General features: G+C 41.0%; 1 protein-coding gene across 2 annotated transcripts in view; it reads left to right on the top strand.

The window, feature by feature from the left end:
- CSMD1 (CUB and Sushi multiple domains 1) overlaps positions 1-23338 on the top strand; it is a 2070470-nt gene that overhangs the window by 1699874 nt on the left and 347258 nt on the right. For both annotated transcript variants that reach the window (XM_034966977.3, XM_034966976.3), the window contains exon 26: positions 12682-12884. In XM_034966977.3, coding sequence (XP_034822868.1) covers positions 12682-12884 — 203 coding nt within the window. The remainder of the gene's footprint in view (positions 1-12681; positions 12885-23338) is intronic.

Here is a 23338-nt window from a genome sequence, read left to right as displayed (position 1 = left end):
TCCCCGTGTGTCACCTCCAGGGCACTTTTCATGATGAATTTCTAGAGCTGCATTTGCTATGTTTGCACATTTGAATTTTTATAGCCTTTACTAAATTGCCTCTAAAAGGAGTAGATATACCACCAGCAGTACATAGAAATTGGGCGTCTCCTCATTGTCTCTGAAACTGGACAAAGGCTTTTCAGTCTTTAACAATCTGTCCACAAAAAAAATATTCCAAACATTTTATTGGTTCTGTCTGTTTGTACCTTCCCTGTGTTGACTTTTTTGACATGTGAATACATTTGGTTAGTGACTTCCTCTTCTCTGTGCACTTCACCTCCCACCTGCATTTCCGGTTCTCTCCTTTCCCTGGATTCCTTTCCTGCTTTCTCTTCGCTGGACAAGAGCCTTCCCACACTCCGTGAGGCAGAATTAGACCCAAGTCCGCTGTATGGTGGCGTGTTTTCTTGTATCTGCCAGACCTTGGGACACTGTGCGTTGGAGGGTGTGTGCTTTTCCTCACGTGCCTGTATCTGATATCACAGAGTTCCTTAGCGATGATACCACATTTCATTCCTTTTTTTTTTTTTTCTTGAGACGAAGTCTTGCTCTTGTCCTCCAGGCTGGAGTGCAATAGCGCGATCTTGGCTCACTGCAACCTCCACTTCAGGGTTCAAGCAATGCTCCTGCCTCAGCCTCCTGAGTAGCTGGGATTACAGGTGTTTGCCACCATGCCCAGCTAATTTTTATATTTTTAGTAGAGACAGGGTTTCACCATATTGGCCAGGCTGGTCTCGAACTCCTGACCTCAGGCAATCCACCCACCTCGGCCTCCCAAAATACTGGGATTACAGGCATGAGCCACCATACCTGGCTTCACTCCATTTTTTTAACTTCCTTTACCTAGTGGAATACTGTCTGGCATTTTGACTTTTAACAATTTTACATTTGAATAAAAAATGACTGACACTTATCTACATTTAAGTTTTGTTGTATCATATTTTTTGTCGGAGTCATGAGACATTTTCCAAGATGGCAAAACTCCATGGTACCAGGGTGCATGTTTGTTTTTCTGTGTAAGCTTCTCATTAGCATATAGCATAAAAACTGCTATGTGGCTTGTTCACAAAAGAAACAACCCCATGTAACCAGAACTCAGATAAAGAAAGGGAAAATTATCTGGACTCAGGATAGACCTTTGAGCTCTATTCAAATTGTCTCTTCTCCAGGACAATCACTATTAAGACTTCAGAAGACTTTTGCTGAATTTGAATTTTATGTAAAAGATAATTGTCGGGCACCATGGCTTACGCCTGTAATCCTAACACTTTGGGAGGCTGAGGCGGGCAGATTACCTGAGATCAGGAGTTCAAGACCAGCCTGATCAACATGGTGAAACTCCGTCTCTATTAAAAATTAAAAAATAAGCAGGTTGTGTTGGCACACGCCTATAATCCCAGCTACTCAGGAGGCTGAGGCAGGAGAATTGCTTGAGCCTGGGAGGCAGAGGTTGCAGTGAGCTGAGATCATTCCATTGCACTCCAGCCTGGTCAACAGATCAAGACTCTGTCTAAAAAAACAGAGAGACAGAGAGAGAGAGATTGTACAGTTTTATTAATTTTGTGTCTGGCTTCATTTCCTCAATCTTCACACCCATTGATACCGTTAGATATTTCCTGATATAATTTATTTATCCATTCTGGGTGTTGATGGACATTTGGATGGTTTTGATGCAGTTTGGAGTTAATGCAAACTGTGCTGCTTTTAATAGGCTTTGACATGTTACCTGGTGAATTTATGTATGCTTTTTCCATGGTTATACACTGAGGCCAGGAATTGCTGGGTAATGGTGAATCCTACCTTCTGCAGTATTAGGTGCTATCAGTTTTCCAAAGTGGTTATTCTTATCCTCACTCCCTGAGAGGGTGTATATGAGAGAATTTCAGGAACTTCACTTTCTAAACAACAATGGGATTGTTTTTTCATTTTAGCCATTCTACTGGGGATGTGGTACTTTTTTATTCGCATTTCCCTGACGACTGATGAAGGTAAACACTTTTTTATATGTTTATTGCCCTTTTGAATATCCTCTTTTACTAATTGCCAGTTGAAGCCTTTTGCCCATTTTTTTATACTGAAATAATTTCTTTTGATAAACACAGGTTTTTAATTCCAATGAGTCATAATCTTTACTCTTTTTTTTTTCTTTACGGTTAGCAAATTTTTAAACTATATTTAAATGTATGCTATGCCACAAACTTTGTTAAGGTTGGCTTTAGTGATTTTGTGTCCAGATTGCTAGCTCCTCCCTCCCCAAAGCTAAACAAATATTATCTTAGGTTTTCTTCTACAAAACTTAATTTACCTTTCACATTTACATCTCTATTCCACTGGGGATAAATTTTTGTGTATAGTATGGAGACTGAAGTGTCACAGATTTTTGTCCATAGTTAAGTTCAATTAACAATTTGCTGAAAAGTGATTTATTTCTTTATTGCAGTATAGTACAAATTAGTAATTAACTAGACAACTGGATCTATGCAGATCTGTTTCCAAACTGTATTCCATTTCATTGATCTATTTGCTTATGTAATACAGAACCTAACTTAATTCCTGATTTACTTTATAATACATCTTGATACCCACTATCATAATCTAGCTTTGTTTTTCCTCATATAGATCACTGTGACTATTCTTGGCCCTCTGCACTTCCATATGAATTTCAGAAACACTCGTAATTTTTTACAAAAGAAATTGCCTGGATTTTTATTGATATCCCATGACATCAATAGATCATTTTGGGGAAAACTGACATCTTTTGTAATACTGAACTTTCTGGTCCTTGATGTTGTATACCTCTCCATTTATTTAGGTTTTGTATGATTTGTCTCAATGATGTTTTGCAGTTTTCTGGGTGAAAGTCCTGCACATTTTTTATTAGAATTATTTCCAGCTCTAGGATGCTTTCTGCTTAATGGCAAACATATGTGACCAGGTACTTCAGAATCCATAGTCCTCTTCTCTCTCCACCTAAGACCTTCGAAGATTTCATCCAGTCCTATAGTTTATAAACCATTTCTTTGTTGAAGACATACATGTTTATTTTCTCCACTCTGACTTCTCTCTGAAACTCCAACTTACGTGAACAGCTACCTACATACCCCTCCATCTTTATCTAGTTGACAACTTAAACTCAACAGGTCCAAGACAGAAGCTCTGATTTTCCCCATCCCATAAACATATTGCACCGTTTCTCAGTTCAGTGGATGACAACTCCACTTTTCCGGTTTCTGAGGGACAAACTTACAGGGCCAGCACATCCTCACCTCACACACACCTCTTCCAAGCCTCTTTTCTCTCCCTTCAAAACGTATCCAGGACCTGACCAGTGCCTCGGTACCTCCACATTCAGCTCATCTCAGCACATACGCCACTTTCTTCGATTACTCAAAACGTTGACAGAGTGTAATTTTCCCTCCATGGCATGTTGTCAACAGAGCAAGCACGGACCGTTCTTTAAATTGTTGGTGAGGACTCCTGCCTTGGTATACCATCCTTAAAATCCCACATTGGTGTATCATCCTTAAAACAGCCTACAAAAGCCCTCTGTGCATAGGCACCTCTCTCCCACCACCCAATTCACAACCCCCATTCTTCTCTGCTCTCAGCTCTTCCTTCCCAGTCCCCCTTTCTCTGCTCTTGCTGCACTGGCTCCTGGCTGTCCTCAAATGTGGACGGTATGCCCCTTATGTGGGGCTTCTGCTTGGCTGAATTCTTACATCTCACAGGATGCAACAAACACCCTTAACTCCTTCAAGGCTGCACCGAAATCTGCCTCCGCCAAGATGCATTAGCCTAACCACCCCATTTAATACTTCAGGCTTCTCCTTCCTCCCCTAAGAATTAGTATCCCAATGATTCCTTTCCTGTCTACTTTTCTATTTCTTCAATTGCATTTACCACCTACTAACATGCCGTATTCTTCACTCATTTGTTATGGGTGCTGTGGACTGCCTGTCTCTTCCCTGTATTATTATGGATGCTGTGGTTTGCCTGTGTCTTCCCTGTACAACACGAACTCCATGAAGGCAGGACTCAACTTGGCAGATGTATGCAAAGTTCCTCGAAGTGCACTCAGTACACTCTTGGTGCCGAGTAAATGTTGAATTATTGAACCAAATCAAAAAGGGAATGTCTTATAGATGCAAAATGATGATCAACTTTATGAGTGATCAGGGAAAATAATTTAAACAAGACACCATTCCACAACCATCAAATTTTCTATATACATGTACAACTCTTAGTCTGATGGTAATCAGGTATTGCTAAAGATGTAATAAAACAAGGGCAATACATACATTACCCTGGACCAAAGCAGTTAGAATCCCAGAGAGAGTGAGTTAGCAAATCCGCTTTATCATACCGGCCTAGAAAGATCCTTGAATCAGTACAGCGGAATATCCAGTGCAGCACCATGTGTCAAAATTAAAAAGTAGAAACAAACTGAACTTTAATAAGGAACTAGGAAAATAAAGCACTTACAGTTTTAAAGTAAATTAACAAAATTCTACCTTTTTTTCAGTATAACGGTCTCTCCCATAATAGTCAGCACAAAAACAAATTAAGGCTGGGCTCAGTGGCTCACACCTCTAATCCCAGCACTTTGGGAGGCTGAGGCGGGTGGATCACAAGGTCAGGAGATCGAGACCATCCTGGCTAACACGGTGAAACCACATGTCTACTAAAAAATACAAAAAAATTAGCCAGGCATGGTGGTGAGCACCTGTAGTCCCAGCTACTCGGGAGACTGAGGCAGGACAATGGCGTGAACCCAGAAGGCAGAGCTTGCAGTGAGCCAAGATCACACCACTGCACTCCAACCTGGGCAACAGAGCAAGACTCCATCTCAAATAAAATAAAATAAATAAATAAAATAAAAGCAAATTGAAAGTGATACAAGCACATGCATGTCAAGTAATATTTAATATGTAACTACTCTTAAACACACAGAGTAGTACTATATATTGTTTAGGAATATAAATACACACATATATGGAGCTTATAAAAATATAAATGGGATGGGTAGAGCCAAGATGGCCAAATAGGAACAGCTCCAGTCTACAGCTCCCAGCATGAGCGACGCAGAAGATGGGTGATTTCTGCATTTCCAACTAAGGTACCAGGTACATCTCACTGGGGAGTGTCGGAAAGTGGGTGCAGGACAATGGGTGCAGCCCACCAAGCGGGAGCCAAAGCAGGAGGAGGCATCGCCTCACCCAGGAAGCGCAAGGGGTCAGGGAATTCCCTATCCTAGTCAAAGAAAGGGGTGACAGACAGCACCTGGAAAACTGGGTCACTCCCACCCTAATACTGGGCTTGCTTTTCCAACAGTCTTAGCAAATGGCACACCAGGAGATTATATCCCGTGCCTGGCTCAGAGGGTCCTACCCCCACGGAGCCTCACTCATTGCTAGCACAGCAGTCTGAGATCAAACTGCAAGGCTGCAGTGAGGCAGGGGGAGGGGCGCCCACCATTGCCAAGGCTTGAGTGACTAAAAAAAGCGGCCCGGAAGCTTGAACTGGGTGGAGCCCACCACAGCTCAAGGAAGCCTGCCTGCCTCTATAGACTCCACCTCTGGGGGCAGGGCACAGACAAACAAAAGGCAGCAGAAACCTCTGCAGACTTAAATGTCCCTGTCTGACAGCTTTGAAGAGCATAGTGGATCTCCCAGCATGCAGCTTGAGATCCGAGAACAGACAGACTGCCTCCTCAAGTGGGTCCCTGACCCCTGAGTAGCCTAACTGGGAGGCACCCCCCAGTAGGGGCCGACTGACAGCTCACACGGCCTGGTACTCCTCTGAGACAAAACTTCCAGAGGAATGATCAGAGAGCAACATTTTCTGTTCACCAACATCTGCTGTTCTGCAGCCTCTGCTGCTGATACCCAGACAAACAGGGTCCGGAGTGGACCTCCAGCAAACTCCAACAGATGTGCAGCTGAGGGTCCTGACTGTTAGAAGGAAAACTAACAAACAGAAAGGACATCCACACCAAAAACCCATCTGTACATCATCATCATCAAAGACCAAAGGTAGATAAAACCACAAAGATGGGGAAAAAACAGAGCAGAAAAACTGCAAACTAAAAATCAGAACACCTCTCCTCCTCCAAAGGAACGCAGCTCCTCACCAGCAATGGAACAAAGCTGGATGGAGAATGACTTTGACAAGTTGAGAGAAGAAGGCTTCAGATGATCAAACTACTCCAAGCTACAGGAGGAAGTTTGAACCCATGGCAAAGAAGTTAAAAACCTTGAAAAAAAATTAAATGAATGGCTAACTAGAATAACCAATGCACAGAAGTCCTTAAAGGACCTGATGGAGCTGAAAACCAAGGCACGAGGACTACGTGACAAATGCACAAGCCTCAGTAGCCGATTCAATCAACGGGAAGACAAGGCATCAGTGATGGAAGATGAAATGAATGAAATGAAGCAAGAAGAGAAGTTTAGAGAAAAAAAGAATAAAAAGAAACAAAGCCTCCAAGAAATATGGTACTATGTCAAAAGACCAAATCTACGTCTGATTGGTGTATCTGAAAGTGACGGGGAGAATGGAACCAAGTTGGAAAACACTCTCCAGGATGTTATTCAGGAGAACTTCTCCAATCTAGCAAGGCAGGCCAACATTCAAATTCAGGAAATCCAGAGAACGGCACAAAGATACTCCTCGAGAAGAGCAACTCCAAGACACACAGTTGTCAGATTCACCAAAGTTGAAATGAAGGAAAAAATGTTAAGGGGAGCCAGAGAGAAAGGTCAGGTTACCACAAAAGGAAGCCCATCAGACCAACAGCAGATCTCTCGGCAGAAACTCTACAAGCCAGAAGAGAGTGGGGGCCAATATTCAACATGCTTAAAGAAAAGAATTTTCAACCCAGAATTTCATATCCAGCCAAATTAAGCTTCATAACTGAAGGAGAAATAAAATACTTTACAGACAAGCAAATGCTGAGGGATTTCATTACCACCTGGCCTGCCCTAAAAGAGCTACTGAAGGAAGCACTAAACATGGAAAGGAACAACTGGTACCAGCCGCTGCAAAATCATGCCAAAATGTAAAGACCATCGAGACTAGGAAGAAACTGCATCAACAAATGAGCAAAATAACCAGCTAACATCATAATGACAGGATCAAATTCACACATAACAATATTAACCTTAAATGTAAATGGGCTAAATGCTCCAATTAAAAGACACACACTGACAAATTGGATAAAGAGTCAAAAACTATCAGTGTGCTCTATTCAGGAAACACATCTCACGTGCAGAGACACACATAGGCTCAAAATAAAAGGATGGAGGAAGATCTACCAAGCAAATGGAAAACAAAAAAGGCAGGGGTTGCAATCCTAGTCTCTGATAAATCAGACTTTCAACCAACAAAGGTCAAAAGAGACAAAGAAGGCCATTACATAATGGTAAAGGGATCAATTCAACAAGAAAAGCTAGCTCTCCTAAATATATGTGTACCCAATACAGGAGCACCCAGATTCTTGAAGCAAGTCCTTAGACACCTACAAAGAGACTGAGACTCCCACACAATAATAATGGGAGAGTTTAACACCCCACTGTCAACATTAGACAGATCAATGAGACAGAAAGTTAACAACGATACCCAGGAATTGAACTCAGCTCTGCACCAAGCAGACCTAACAGACATCTACAGAACTCTCCACCCCAAATCAACAGAATATACATTCTTTTCAGCACCACATAATACCTACTCCAAAACTGACCACATAGTAGGAAGTAAAGCACTCCTCAGCAAATGTAAAATAACAGAAATTATAACAAACTATCTCTCAGACCACAGTGCAATCAAACTAGAACTCAGGATTAAGAAACTCATTCAAAACCACTCAACTATATGGAAACTGAACAACCTGTTCCTGAATGACTACTGGGTAAATAATGAAATGAAGGCAGAAATAAAGATGTTCTTTCAAACCAACGAGAACAAACACACAACATACCAGAATCTCTGGGACACATTCAAAGCAGTGTGTAGAGGGAAATTTATAGCACTAAATGCCCACAAGAAAAAGCAGGAAAGATCTAAAATTGACACCCTAACATTACAATTAAAAGAACTAGAAAAGCAAGAGCGAACACATTCAAAAGCTAGCAGAAGGCAAGAAATAACTAAGATCGGAGCAGAACTGAAGGAAATAGAGACGCAAAAAACCCTTAAAAAAATGAATGAATCCAGGAGCTGACTTTTTGCAAAGATCAACAAAACCGATAAACCGCTAGCAAGACAAATAAAGAATAAAAGAGAGAAGAATCAAATAGACGCAATAAAAAATGATAAAGGGGATATCACCACCCATCCCACAGAAATACAAACTACCATCAGAGAATACTATAAACACCTCTACACAAATAAACTAGAAAATCTAGAAGAAATGGATAAATTCCTCGACACATACACTCTCCCAAGACTAAACCAGGAAGAAGTTGAATCTCTGAATAGACCAATAACAGGGTCTGAAATTGAGGCAATAATCAATAGCTTACCAACCAAAAAGAGTCCAGGACCAGATGGATTCACAGTCAAATTCTACCAGAGGTACAAAGAGGAGCTGCTACCAATACTTATGAAATTATTCCAATCAATAGAAAAAGAGGGAATCCTCCCTAACTTCTTTTATGGGGCCAGCATCATCCTGAAAGCAAAGCCTGACAGAGACACAACAAAAAAAGAGAATTTTAGACCAATATCCCTGATCAACATCGACGCAAAAATCCTCAATAAAAAACTGGCAAACCGAATCCAGCAGCACATCAAAAAGCTATTCCACCATGATCCAGTGGGTTTTGTCCCTGGGATGCAAGGCTGCTTCAACATAGGAAAATCAATAAATGTAATCCAGCATATAAACAGAACCAAAGACAAAAACCACATGATTATCTCAATAGATGCAGAAAAGGCCTTTGACAAAATTCAACAACCCTTCATGCTAAAAATGCTCAAAAAAATTAGGTATCGATGGGACGTATCTCAAAATAATAAGAGCTATCTATGACAAACCCACAGCCAATATTATACTGAATGGGAAAAACTGGAAGCATTCCCTTTGAAAACTGGCACAAGACAGGGATGCTCTCTCTCACCACTCCTATTCAACATAGTGTTGGAAGTTCTCGCTAGGGCAATCAGGCAGGAGGAGGAAATAAAGGGTATTCAATTAGGAAAAGAGGAAGTCAAATTGTCCCTGTTTGCAGATGACATGATTGTGTATCTAGAAAACCATATCATCTCAGCCCAAAATCTCCTTAAGCTGATAAGCAACTTCAGCAAAGTCTCAGGATACAAAATCAATGTGTAAAACTCACAAGCATTCTCATACTCCAATAACAGACAAACAGAGAGCCAAATCATGAGTGAACTCCCATTCACAATTGCTTCAAAGAGAATAAAATACCTAGGAATCCAACCTACAAGGGACGTGAAGGACCTCTTCAAAGAGAACTACAAACCACTGCTCAATGAAATAAAAGAGGATACAAACAAATGGAAGAACAGTCCATACTCATAGGTAGGAAGAATCAATATCGTGAAAATGGCCATACTGCCCAAGGTAATTTATAGATTCAATGCCATCCCCATCAAGTTACCAATGACTTTCTTCACAGAATTGGAAAAAAACTACTTTAAAGTTCATATGGAACCAAAAAAGAGTCCACATCTTCAAGTGAATCCTAAGCCAAAAGAACAAAGCTGGAGGCATCACGCTAAATGACTTCAAACTATACTACAAGGCTACAGTAACCAAAACAGCATGGTACTGGTACCAAAACAGAGATACAGACCAATGGAACAGAACAGAGCCCTCAGAAATAATGCTGCTTATCTACAACTATCTGATCTTTGACAAACCTGACAGAAACAAGCAATGGGGAAAGCATTCCCTATTTAATAAATGGTGCTGGGAAAACTGGCTAGCCATATCTAGAAAGCTGATACTGGATCCCTTCCTTACACCTTATGCAAAAATTAATTCAAGATGGATTAAAGACTTACATGTTAGACCTAAAACTATAAAAACCCTAGAAGAAAACCTAAGCAATACCATTCAGGACATAGGCATGCGCAAGGACTTCATGTCTAGAACACCAAAAGCAATGGCAACAAAAGCCAAAATTGACAAATGGGATCTAATTAAACTAAAGAGCTTCTGCACAGAAAAAGAAACTAGCATCAGCACGAACAGGCAACCTACAGAATGGGAGAAAATTATTGCAACCTACTCATCTGACAAAGGGCCAATATGTACAATCTACAATGAACTCAAATTTACAAGAAAAAAACAACCCCATCAAAACGTGGGTGAAGGAGATGAACAGACACTTCTCAAAAGAAGACATTTATGCAGCCAAAAAACACATGAAAAAATGCTCATCATCACTGGCCATCAGAGAAATGCAAATCAAAACCACAATGAGATACCATCGCACACCAGTTAGAATGGCGATCATTAACAAGTCAGGAAAAAACAGGTGCTGGAGAGGATGTGGAGAAATAGGAACACTTTTACACTGTTGGTGGGACTGTAAACTAGTTCAACCATTGTGGAAGTCAGTGTGGCGATTCCTCAGGGATCTAGAACTAGAAATACCATTTGACCCAGCCATCCCATTACTGGGTATATACCCAGAGGATTATAAATCATGCTGCTATAAAGACACATGCACACGTATGTTTATAGCGGCACTATTCACAATAGCAAAGACTTGGAACCAACCCAAATGTCCAACAATGATAGACTGGATTAAGAAAATGTGGCACATATACACCATGGAATGCTATGCAGCCATAAAAAAGGATGAGTTCATGTCCTTTGTAGGGACATGGATGAAGCTGGAAACCATCATTCTCAGCAAACTATCACAAGAATAAAAAACCAGACATCTCATGTTCTCACTCATAGGTGGGAATTGAACAATGAGAACACACGGACACAGGAAGGGGAACATCACACACTGGGGCCTGTTGCGGGAAGGGGGGAGGGATAGCATTAGGATATATATCTAATGTTAAATGATGAGTTAATGGGTGCAGCACACCAACACGGCACATGTATACACATGTAACAAACCTGCATGTTGTGCACATTTACCTTAAAATTTAAAGTATAATAATTATATATATATAATAATTATATATATATATATACACAAATGGGAATATTACATCTTCAGAGTGTGTGATAAGAGAAAGAACCAATGATTTGGTGGAGTGGAAGCAAAAAATTGTTGCATGTATAAGATTTTTTGCTTTATAAAAAGTTCTGGTCTGGGCGTGGTGGCTCACGCCTGTAATCCAGTACTTTGGGAGGCCGAGGCAGGTGGATCACCTGAGGTCAGGAGTTCAAGACCAGCCTGGTCAATATGGTGAAACCCTGTCTCTACTATAAATACAAATAAGAATACTAATAATAACTGAACATGACAGCTCATGCTTGTAGTCCTAGCTACTTGGGAGGCTGAGGCAGGAGAATCACTTGAACCCAGGAAGTAGAGGTTGCAGTGAGCCAAGATCATGACACTGCACTCCAGCCTGGGAGAGGGAGCAAGATTCCATCTCAAGAAAAAAAAAAAAAAAAGTTCTGACGCAAATAGGGCAAAACGTAGGAAAATAAAGGTCTACTATCTGCTATACTTTATATTTAATGACTTATCTTGATTATTTAAAAAATACACCACACATTCCATACCTTACACAGGGTGACATAAGTGTTTTCTTTAAATATGTAATACATGCAAAACAAAGCAGTTGAGACTCGTGGGTAGTTTTTTTGTTTGTCGTCCCCTGTGAGTTTACCTCCCTTGTAATCGGTGTGCAATACGCAGGAAATAAAAAACTGTAAATCACACCCATTCAGGGCCTGCTAATTTTTGTTGGTGTTTCAACTAAACCCTTTTTGCTTCAATGGCCGTAAATAGGACTACATGGATCCTGCTGCCTCTGAATGTCAGTCCTTATGCATAGAGATTTTTAAGTCACTCTGAAAAATGCCTGGAAGTCTAATAGAAGTATGGTAAAATTTTATAAAGAAGGGAGTTTATGTTACCCATTTTTGCCTTTCTGTTGGTATTTTAAATGATGAAGTTTTAAAATATAATTTTTAGAAACAAGTACAACACAAGAGCAGACCATTCAGACACAGGTAGAAAAGGTAATGGAGTAAGCTTTTTTCTCCTGGTGTGGCTGCTGCCACCTAGCGGGGCATTTCGTGAACAACACTGACTGCACCAAAGCTGCCTTCCATCTGCTTCAAACACATCTGTCAATGCCAAACTTATATTTGGTTTGTGTGCCCTAGAAAGCTTAAATTATACAGAGATCTGGAAGTCTCAAAAGGAATCCTTTTATCCTAAAATGGATAGCTCAGCATCTAGCTCACCTATCTCTCTGCGTCCATGACAGACTGAGGTCCTGTGTGCTTTATCCTAATTTACACTCCTGAATTACCTTCGGTGAGCCTCATTTTCCTCATCCTTCATTGTCAGACAGTACCGAGGCACATTTTGGTGCGGGTTTTGTGAAAGCGAAATGAGCTTGCTTACATTACAGCTTTGGGGTCAGCACATGTTCGATGCACGGAAAGTAGCACTACTGTGTTCTCTCTTGCAGCCTCCATTTCATTGTTTTCGACACGGAGATGGCTCACGACATCCTCAAGGTCTGGGACGGGCCGGTGGACAGTGATATCCTGCTGAAGGAGTGGAGTGGCTCTGCCCTTCCGGAGGACATCCACAGCACCTTCAACTCACTCACCCTGCAGTTCGACAGCGACTTCTTCATCAGCAAGTCTGGCTTCTCCATCCAGTTCTCCAGTAGGTGGCACAGCGTGCTTCTTCTTTACCTTGATATCAAAGTCTTGTCATGAACACAGATCTCCCTCCATTTATATTCTCCAGCGTCTCCTTAAACAGATGCAATTTATTGAGCCTAATTTGAAGTTAGGAAAATGCATGTTGCAGAGAAGAGTTCTCTTCCCCCATTGCTGGGTTCATGGCTGAGGCCACGGTAACAGAAGTCAGGTTAAGAAGAGAAATGCATAACCAACTTATTTGATGTGCATTTTGCATGCCACTGGAACCTTCAGAAATGAAGACCCAAAGAAAGAGAGAAAATTGTGTGTTTTAATGGATAGTCGTGCAGAAGTATGATTAGAGGATGAAAAGATAGAATTTAGTGGTGATAAACGGGGAGGAACTTAAGTCTTCTTTGCTCAGCTTCTTCCCTGTGTGTCTATGTCTTCATTCCTTTCCTCTGCATCCTAGGAGTGTCCTTCTGGAATGAAGGTTTCATGACCTGCTTCCAAGGAAGGCCAGAGAATTATTCTATGGCCTGCTTCAGGGCAGAAGGGGCAAGCAGAGGCTGGAGTGGATTTCCTGCTTCTGCAGCTTCCTCAAAACTGCATATTTTGGAGTGGTTCTGAACACTGTCAGTATCAAAGGAAAAATTTGTTTTAGGGAATTCTTTTCATTATAAGATCAGGACAGGCAATGGACCTACTTAGTTACATGGAAAAAAAACGTACAACTTTAAAGGTTTCAATTAGTCAGTAAATTTCTAGACTTGGATGCAAGACAGATGTGGGTCTCTACATAAATGTAGAACCTATCTTCAGGGTTCCCCTAACCCAGCCCCGATTCCAGGTTCCCTACATGCCCCAGTCTGACACTTTCTTTATGTAATGAAGTCTCTGTGGAAACAGCCTGCTAATCAAACACGCTTTGATTCTCTGCTTGCAACTTCCCGGTTCAGGACGGTCCTTGAATTTTTTTCCACCTTAGGGATAAGGTTTCAAGAAGCTAATATGACAGAGGAACCTCTGCTGAATTACTAGTGTGAAACCACATCTGCACACATGAACTATAATCTCCTAACGATAGTTCCCATTTTTGCTGTCTAACCCATTTTTGATGAAAGGTTTCCGAAGAAGGAAGGAGTGGAGATATTTTGTGGCAGTTCAGCCTTTTAGTGCCCTTCGGATGGCACCGTGGAGAGATGCCATATAATTGGGCAGCACACAAGGTCAGCCATCATCATAAAACAAGTGGAATTTGCACACAAACACATTCAGACTCAATTTATCTCTTGGCAGCTCACTGACAAGTCTTATTTAGGATTTACATAAGAAAATTGACTTACGTCAGTTTAATGCTTTAAAAGATTGCTAATAAAATTGAGGTTATAGTCTGCACAATTTATTACCTCTGGTTATAGTCTGCACAATTTCTTACCTCTGGTTTCACTGTGCTCTGAAGCAGTGATTTGCAAACACGTGCCTGTGGAATAGTACTTGTACATGGTAAAATTTTCACTGGTCCTTCACAAAAAATATGAAAATAAGAGTGTTCCAACTATCCTGCCTTGGGGGAAAAAAAGTCCTTTACTCCAAAATTATATCACTCTTGTTTTTTGTTGTGATATAAAATTTTCTTCATCTTTTGAAATGGTGGCAAGAGCAGATGGTAGAATTGTGATACATTGGCCTTATTTAGCAAAACAAAAAAGTTGAGAAAGTTATGAGATTATGTTCATTTTCCTCTTCTTTCCATTCTGTATTCTCCAGGCATTTTTTTCAACAGGTTTTATTTTTTTAGAGTAGTTTTAGGCTGGCAGTAAGATCGAGTAGAAGGCACAGAGTTCCCACGTGCTCTCTGTCCACAGCACACAGCCTCCTCCCTGTCAACATCCCCACAGAGTGGTCCATTTGTTGCAATCAGTGAACCTACACTGACCCATCGTTATCAGCCGATATCCACAGTTTTCTCCGGGTTCACTTTTGGTGTTATGCATTCCATGGGTATATTATTCTATCCTCATATTGCTGTAAAGAACTATCTGAGACTGGGTAATTTATCAAGAAAAGAGGTTTAATTGAGTCACAGCTCAGCAGGCTGTACAGAAGGCATGGCTGGGAAGGCCTCAGGAAACTTACAGTCATGGCGGAAGGTAAAGGGGAAGCAGTCACATCTTCCACGGCCGGGGAAGGGGAAAGACACAGTGAGCGGAAGGTGCTACAGGCTTTTAAACAACCAGATCTCCTGAGAACTCTATCATGAAGACATCACTGGGGGATGGTGCTAAACCATTAGAAACTACCCCCATGATCCAATCACCCCCTCCAGGCCCTACCTCCAACAGTGGGGATTACAATTCAACATGGGTGGGGACCCAGATCCAAACCATATCAATGAGTTTGGAAAAATGCATCTGTAGTAATAACATCACCAACAGTCATTTCCCTGCCCTAATAATCCCCTGTGTTCTGCCTATTCATCCCTTCCTTCCTCCTAATTCCTGGCAATCACTCTTTTCACTGTCTCCGTAGTTTTGTCCTTTGTCACACAGTGTGTGGCCTTTCATGTTGTCTTCTTTCACTTAGTAAGACACTTTCAAGCTCCAGGTCTTTTCATAGCTCTACGGATCATTTCTTTTTAGCACTGAATAATATTCTATTGACTGGTTATACCACAGTTTATTTACCCTTTTTTTTCCTTGAGATGGAGTCTTGCTTTGTCGCCCAGGCTGGAGTGCAGTGGCACCATCTTGGCTCACTGGAGCCTCTGCCTCCTGGGTTCCAGGAATTCTCCTGCTTCAGCCTCCCGAGTAGCTGGGATTACAAGCACACACCACCATACCTGGCTATTTTTTTGTATTTTTAGCCAAGACAGGGTTTCATTATCCTGGCCAGGCTGGTGTCAAACTCCTTACCCTCAGGTGATCCACCTGCCTCAGCCTCCCAAAGTGCTGGGATTACAGGCGTGAGCCACCTCGCCCAGCCTGTTTACCCATTTTCTTATTGAAGGACATCTGGGTTGCTTCAAAATTTTGGCAATTATGCCTAAAGCTGCCTCTAAACATCTCTGTGCAGGTTTTTGTGTGGACGTAAGTTTTCAGTTCACCTGACTAGATATCTAAGAAGAGGGTTCATGGATTATGTGGAAAGAATGTACTTCGTATTATTCCTGGCCTTTTAAAATCTTCCTGTTTTAACAATCACTTTTGAAACCTGGCCATCACTTCTTTTTTTTCTATTTATTCATGATTCTCTCTTCAGAGAACATCTTTCTAACTTGGGTAGAAAAAAAGAAGACGACCCTTTATTATAATTATTTGAGGATCATGGAAATGTTTCTTCTCATATAATTAATATATTAATGTTTAGTAAGAAATAGCATGAAGACACCGTAAAAGTTTCTACAGAAATCACACTTACTTACTATTCGTTTACTCAGTTTTCCATGTGTACTAGTTTGAATCATATGAAATTGTCATTTTTATACATAAAAAATGATTGAATGTTGGCAATTTCAGATGGTTTCACATAACACTTGGATAGGATCCATCCCTCCAACCCTATCACTAGCTAATAAATCCAAATTCTGGTACAAATTTTGAGAAATACTCATTTAGGGGCTAGAATATAACAGTGACTCTGAGGCATTTAAATGAAGGATTTTCTGCAAGACTGTCTTTAGAAGTTTATTGAAAGGAAAAACAAGATATAAAAACTTAGAGTGGTACAACATTTAAAAAGCATAGTCTAGACTATAACTCTGGAAACGTGAGTTTCTATCTTGACCTCTAATGCTTTGAGACTGACCTTTTGTCTCTGTTATTTTTACTTTATTTATGAAATGAGGATAGAATATCAATTTCTAAGGACATTTCTGTCTTCCATAATTCCACGCTGGATGTCATTTATTTTCCCTTTGGCCCCAAATCTACTATTTTCTCCTCCTTTAAATACTCTGAGGCTCTCGAGGCAAACCTGTATTGGGTTATTCCAATAAGAAGCCCCAGCAAGGGTGAAGAGATGGGGTAGGAGGGCATGTCAGGGCTCAAAGGCCTAGTACCCCTCTCTTCAGGTACCCCAGGGGCCGCTGTGCCCCAAGATGAACACGGACGGCTTTGCTCAAGCTGCTGCATTGACCATCTCTTTCCAGATTTCTGTACTAATTCCAAGTAACCTTCCAGATACGGTTTGGTTTTACGTCCCCACCCAAATCTCACCTTGAATTGTAATGCTCATAATCCATATGTGTCAAGGGTGGGACCAGGTGGAGGTGGTTGGATCATGAGGGCAGTTTCCCCCATGCTGTTCTCATGATAATAAGTGAGTCTCATGAGATCTGTTGGTTTTATAAGTCTCTGGCATTTCTCCTGCTTGCACTTCTCCTTTATAACACCCTCTGAAGAAGGTGCTTTGCTTCCCCTTCACCTTCCTCCATGATTGTAAGTTTCCTGAGGCCTCCCCAGCCATGCTGAACTGTGAGTTAATTAAACCTCTTTCCTTTATAAATCACCCAGTCTCAGGTATGTTTTTATTAGGTGCATGAGAGCAGACTAATACAATCCCTTCTTCCTAGAATTTCCAAACCCAACCTTAGGCAAGAAACTCTCAAATTATCCCACTGGGATTGTCATACGTATCATGTGGGATTTCAAAAAATACAGTTCTGTAAAGGACCTTGGCAAGTATATGAAATGGCTGTGAGTGTACTATAATCATGGCTGTAAAATCAAAGTCATTTTCCTAAGACAAATTATATCCAGTTCTAGCTCCCATACATTCGAGTTGACAAGAAGTCCAATACCAGTCTATTTTTAAAACCTGCTGCCAATTTTGGATGGCAAGGGAGTTGCAGGATGATTCAGTGTGGTGAGTACAGAGAGGGACCTGGTCCTGCCTCTGCACTAGTCATTATATTCCCTCTTGCTCTCATTTGGGGGCCAGTGGTCTGGGCGGCCACAGTAATTCATCTCATGTGTTTCTCTCTAAGGATCTCAGGCTGGAACATGAAGACGCTGGTCTGACCACCCCAAAGCCAGTCATTCAGCTACTCTCCACAAAATGTAGCTTGCCACTTCTGGGAACCAGTGAGAATCAGGCACCAGTCTCCATCTCCCTGAGAACCTGATAAACATTTGACTCCTACACCTGGAATAAATCATGTCCTGGTTTTCTAGTTTTAGAAAAGAAGGTTCCTATAACCCCTCAGTCGTAATTAAGAAACTGACCCAGTAACTCTGCTTCATTGCAGGAAGAAACTGGGCTGTTATGTCCCTCTCACTCCACCCACATTCGTCCCCTCACTGGGGAATCCAGCCATGAAACTAAATCAAGCTGGTGTCTTTCCAAGCCAAAGGTGGGAAACTCTTCAGAAAGTGCAAAAGAGCCTGTCCATCACACCCAAGAAGCCATCACTACTCTTTTGTAGGCGGGAGGATGGGTGGGAAGATGGAAATCTCTCATTTTTTTGTCTTTATGAACCTGGGACCAAAAAAAAACGAGGAACTTTACCTATAAATTAGATTGTGTTGTGATTCATAAACCATGCTAATTTTATAATTTAAAACATTGGAATTAGTTATGATTTTAAAAATTTTTAAATAGAACTCAAAAACAAATGTTTTCCTCATATGATTGATGTTTTAAGTGTGGCCATTGTTTCCAAGAAAAAATGACATTTATTCAATTGTATTAAATGAGATTTCTTAGTAGGCTATTTTTACTTGATTCTATGTCAATAACACGTGAAATAAGCATTAGAAGTGTGATTAAATTATTGGAGAGAAAATAGTTATCTGAATATTTGTTTTCTTGAACACATTTGAATTACCATATTTTTCCCAAGCACAGTTTGAAGTACATTTTAAAAAATAATTTAACATCAGGGTTTCACTACCTCTCTATCTTGTAATTCCATGTTACATTGGAGCTTTTTAAACACTTATTTGACTCTCTCTTCTCGAAACTCTTTCTTCAATTGTTTTTCATCTTATCGTTCTCTCTTGTTCCTCCTTATTCCAAGGGTCACTCTATCATTGGCCCTTTGGCTGATTCATATATTTTTTCCCTTGAAACTCTAAAGATCAGATGCCAGGAGGGCGTGTCCTTGGGTCTCCCTTTCTTCTCTATCCATATATTTTTTAAGAAGCAACAAACATTAAGATACCCAGGAAAGTTTCTGCAGAAATGACACTTGCTTACTTTTCTTTTACTCAGCTTTTCATGTGTACCAATTTGAACTGTATAAAACTGTCATTTTTGTAGGTAAGAAATGATGGAATGATGGCAATTCCATATGGTTTAATGTAACCCTTGGATATAATTCATCCCCCCAATCCCATTACTGGTTAATAAATGTCCAATTCTGGTACTCCTTAGGAAATACCAGCCAGCCTCCCAGCCTTCTCCCCTGAGTGTCCACCTGCCTTCTTGATGTCTCTGCTTTGCTGCAGAAATGCAGAGAGGCAACTCAACACCTAAAACTCAACCACAGTCCTTGTTCATGCTTTTCCCAATCCTGGGCCCCTTGACATCTTCCCTGTTTTGGTAAAGTCAACTCCATCCTGCCAGTGGCTCAGGCTGTCAGGATGAAACTTTTGGAGGCATTTTTAGACCTCTGTAGATCTCACATCACACAGAGAATCCAACAATGCATTCAGTGGAGTCCCTATTCAAAATAGATCCAAAATCCAATTCTCCCAACCTGTGCCCTGCAGCCTTGGTCTAGGCCGCTGGGGGTCTGAGCCGCCCTGCCTTGCTCACGGGCTTCCTTCTTCCTGCACCTGCGTACTTTCTGGCCCACCTGCGCACAGGCACCCAGGTGAACCTTTTCTGCAGCAACTTGGGCAAGGCCTCACTTCTGCTCAGAACTCTCCCCTATCTTCTCATCTCAGCCAGAGTGACTTCTCATTCTCCCCACTGCCAAAAATAACGCCACGAAACCCTCCAAAAACTTCCCCTAAGCAATTTTCAACATCATCCTCAATCACCATCCTTCACTCTGGCAAAGCCTAGAGAAACCTCTACTCAGATGCTAGCCTCTCTCAGCTGGGGTGTGTGTTCCTGTTACACACTGGACTGGCCTTCCCCGCCTTGTTGCACAAGAAATTCCAGTGTGCCCATCTCACATTCAAGGTTTCTTTAGCGAAGACAATCGTATTGTCACTTCCAGTTCCCAAACACAATGTTTATACTTCTATAATAGTGCTTAGCCCATTGTGGGTTACCATTTTATTAATACAGTAGATTAAGTTACTTGAGGGCAGATGGTCTTTGTTTTCCTAGAACATGATATATAATCAATATCCAACAAGTGTTTGCTAATTAGATATGCGTGAAAATTTTGCACATGCATAAATGTTGAAAATATTAGTATGACTTTGCATAATGAAACCTCTTCATCTACTGTAAACAATGTGCTTTGTAACTGAGTTTAGCTTAATTCAAAATTTTCATAGTAAAACCTTTAATGATAAATATGTAACTGCTATTTTAATAATGATATGGTTTGGCTGTGTCCCCACCCAAATCTTATCTTGAATTGTAGCTCCCACAATTCGCACGTGTCATAGGAGGGACCCAGTGGGAGGTAATTGAATCATGGGATCAGGTCTTTCTTCTGCTGTTCTCATGATAGCAAATAAGTCTCATGAGATCTGATGGTTTTATAAATGGGAGTTTCCCTGCACAAGCTCTCTCTTCTCTGCCACCATGTAAGATATGACTTACAGTGGGAGAAGCCAAGATGAACAAATATGAACAGCTCTGGTCTACAGCTCCCAGCGTGAGCAACACAGAAGACGGGTGATTTCTGCATTTCCATCTGAGCTTTGAAAAGAGCAGTGGTTCTCCCAGCACGCAGCTGGAGATCTGAGAACAGGAAGACTGCCTCCTCAAATGGGTCCCTGACCCCTGACCCCCGAGAAGCCTAACTGGGAGGCACCTCCCAGCAGGGGCAGACTGACACCTCACACGGCCGGGTACTCCAACAGACCTGCAGCTGAGGGTCCTGTCTGTTAGAAGGAAAACTAACAAACAGAAAGGACATCCACACCAAAAACCCATCTGTACATCACCATCATCAAAGACCAAAGGTAGATAAAACCACAAAGATGGGGAAAAAACAGAGCAGAAAAACTGGAAACTCTAAAAAGCAGAGCGCCTCTCCTCCTCCAAAGGAACGCAGTTCCTCACCAGCAACGGAACAAAGCTGGACGGAGAATGACTTTGACGAGCTGAGAGAAGAAGGCTTCAGACAATCAAATTACTCTGAGCTCCAGGAGGACATTCAAACCAAAGGCAAAGAAGTTGAAAACTAGGAAAAAAATTTAGAAGAATGTATAACTAGAATAACCAATACAGAGAAGTGCTTAAAGGAGCTTATGGAGATGAAAACCAAGGCTCCAGAACTATGTGAAGAATGCAGAAGCCTCAGGAGCCGATGCCATCAACTGGAAGAAAAGGTATCAGTGATGGAAGATGTAATAAATGAAATGAAGCGAGAAGGGAAGTTTAGAGAAAAAAGAATAAAAAGAAACGAGCAAAGCCTCCAAGAAATATGGGACTATGCGAAAAGACCGAATTGACGGTCTGATTGTTGTACCTGAAAGTGACAGGGAGAATGGAACCAAGTAGGAAAACACTCTGCAGGATACTATCCAGGAGAACTTCCCCAATCTAGCAAGGCAGATCAACATTCACATTCAGGAAATACAGAGAATGCCACAAAGATACTCCTGGAGAAGAGCAACACCAAGACACATAATTGTCAGATTCACCAAAGCTGAAATGAAGGAAAAAATGTTAAGGGCAGCCAGAGAGAAAGGTTGGGTTACCCTCAAAGGGAAGCCCATCAGACTAACAGTGGATCTCTTGACAGAAACTCTACAAGCCAGAAGAGAGTGGGGGCCAATATTCAACATGCTTAAAGAAAAGAATTTTCAGCCCAGAATTTCATATCCTGCCAAACTAAGCTTCATAACTGAAGGAGAAATAAAATACTTTACAGACAAGCAAATGCTGAGAGATTTTGTCACTACCAGGCCTTCGCTAAAAGAGCTCCTGAAGGAAGCGCTAAAAATGGAAAGGAACAACCTGTACCAGCCACAGCAAAATCATGCCAAATTGTAAAGACCATCAAGGCTAGGAAGAAACTGCATCAACTAACGAGCAAAATAACGAGCTAACATCAAAATGACAGGATCAAATTCACACATAACAGTATTAACTTTAAATGTAAATGGACTAAATGCACCAATTAAAAGACAAAGACTGGCAAATTGGATAAAGAGTCAAGACCCATCAGTGTGCTGTATTCAGGAAACCCATCTCATGGTCAGAGACACACATAGGCTCAAAATAAAAGGATGGAGGAAGATCTACCAAGGAAATGGAAAACAAAAAAAGGCAGGGATTGCAATTCTAGTCTCTGATAAAACAGAATTTAAACCAACAAAGATCAAAAGAGACAAAGAAGGCCATTACTTAATGGTAAAGGGATCAATTCAACAAGAAGGGCTAACTATCCTAAATATATATGCACCCAATACAGGAGCACCCAGATTCATAAAGCAAGTCCTGAGTGACCTACAAAGAGACTTAGACTCCCACATATTAATAATGGGAGACTTTAACACCCCACTGTCAACTTTAGACAGATCAATGAGACAGAAAGTCAACAAGGGTACCCAGGAATTGAACTCAGCTCTGCACCAAGTGGACCTAATAGACATCTACAGAACTCTCCACCCCAAATCAACAGAATATACATTTTTTTCAGCACCACACCACACCTACTCCAAAATTGACCACATAGTTGGAAGTAAAGCAGTCCTCAGCAAATATAAAAGAACAGAAATTATAACAAACTGTCTCTCAGACGACAGTGCAATCAAACTAGAAGTCAGGATTAAGAATCTCACTCAAAACAGCTCAACTACATGGAAACTGAACAACCTGCTCCTGAATGACTACTGGGTACATAACGAAATGAAGGCAGAAATAAAGATGTTCTTTGAAACCAATGAGAACAAAGACACAACATACCACAATCTCTGGGACACATTCAAAGCAGTGTGTAGAGGGAAATTTATAGCACTAAATGCCCACAAGAGAAAGCAGGAAAGATCCAAAATTGACACCCTAACATCACAATTAAGAGCAAACACATTCAAAAGCTAGCAGAAGGCAAGAAATAACTAAAATCAGAGCAGAACTGAAGGAAATACAGACACAAAAAACCCTTCAAAAAATTAATGAATCCAGGAGCTGGTTTTTTGAAAGGATCAACAAAATTGGTAGACTACTAGCAAGACTAATGAAGAAAAAAAGAGAGAAGAATGAAATAGATGCAATAAAAAATGATAAAGGGGATATCACCACCCATCCCACAGAAATACAAACTACCATCAGAGAATACTACAAACACCTCTACGCAAATAAACTAGAAAATCTAGGAGAAATGGATAAATTCCTCGACAC

The sequence above is a fragment of the Pan paniscus genome, chromosome 7 (genome assembly GCF_029289425.2).
Source record: "Pan paniscus chromosome 7, NHGRI_mPanPan1-v2.0_pri, whole genome shotgun sequence".
NCBI lineage: Eukaryota > Metazoa > Chordata > Mammalia > Primates > Hominidae > Pan > Pan paniscus.
Note: the sequence above shows the minus strand (reverse complement) of the source record. Positions and strands in the feature narration are given on the sequence as shown.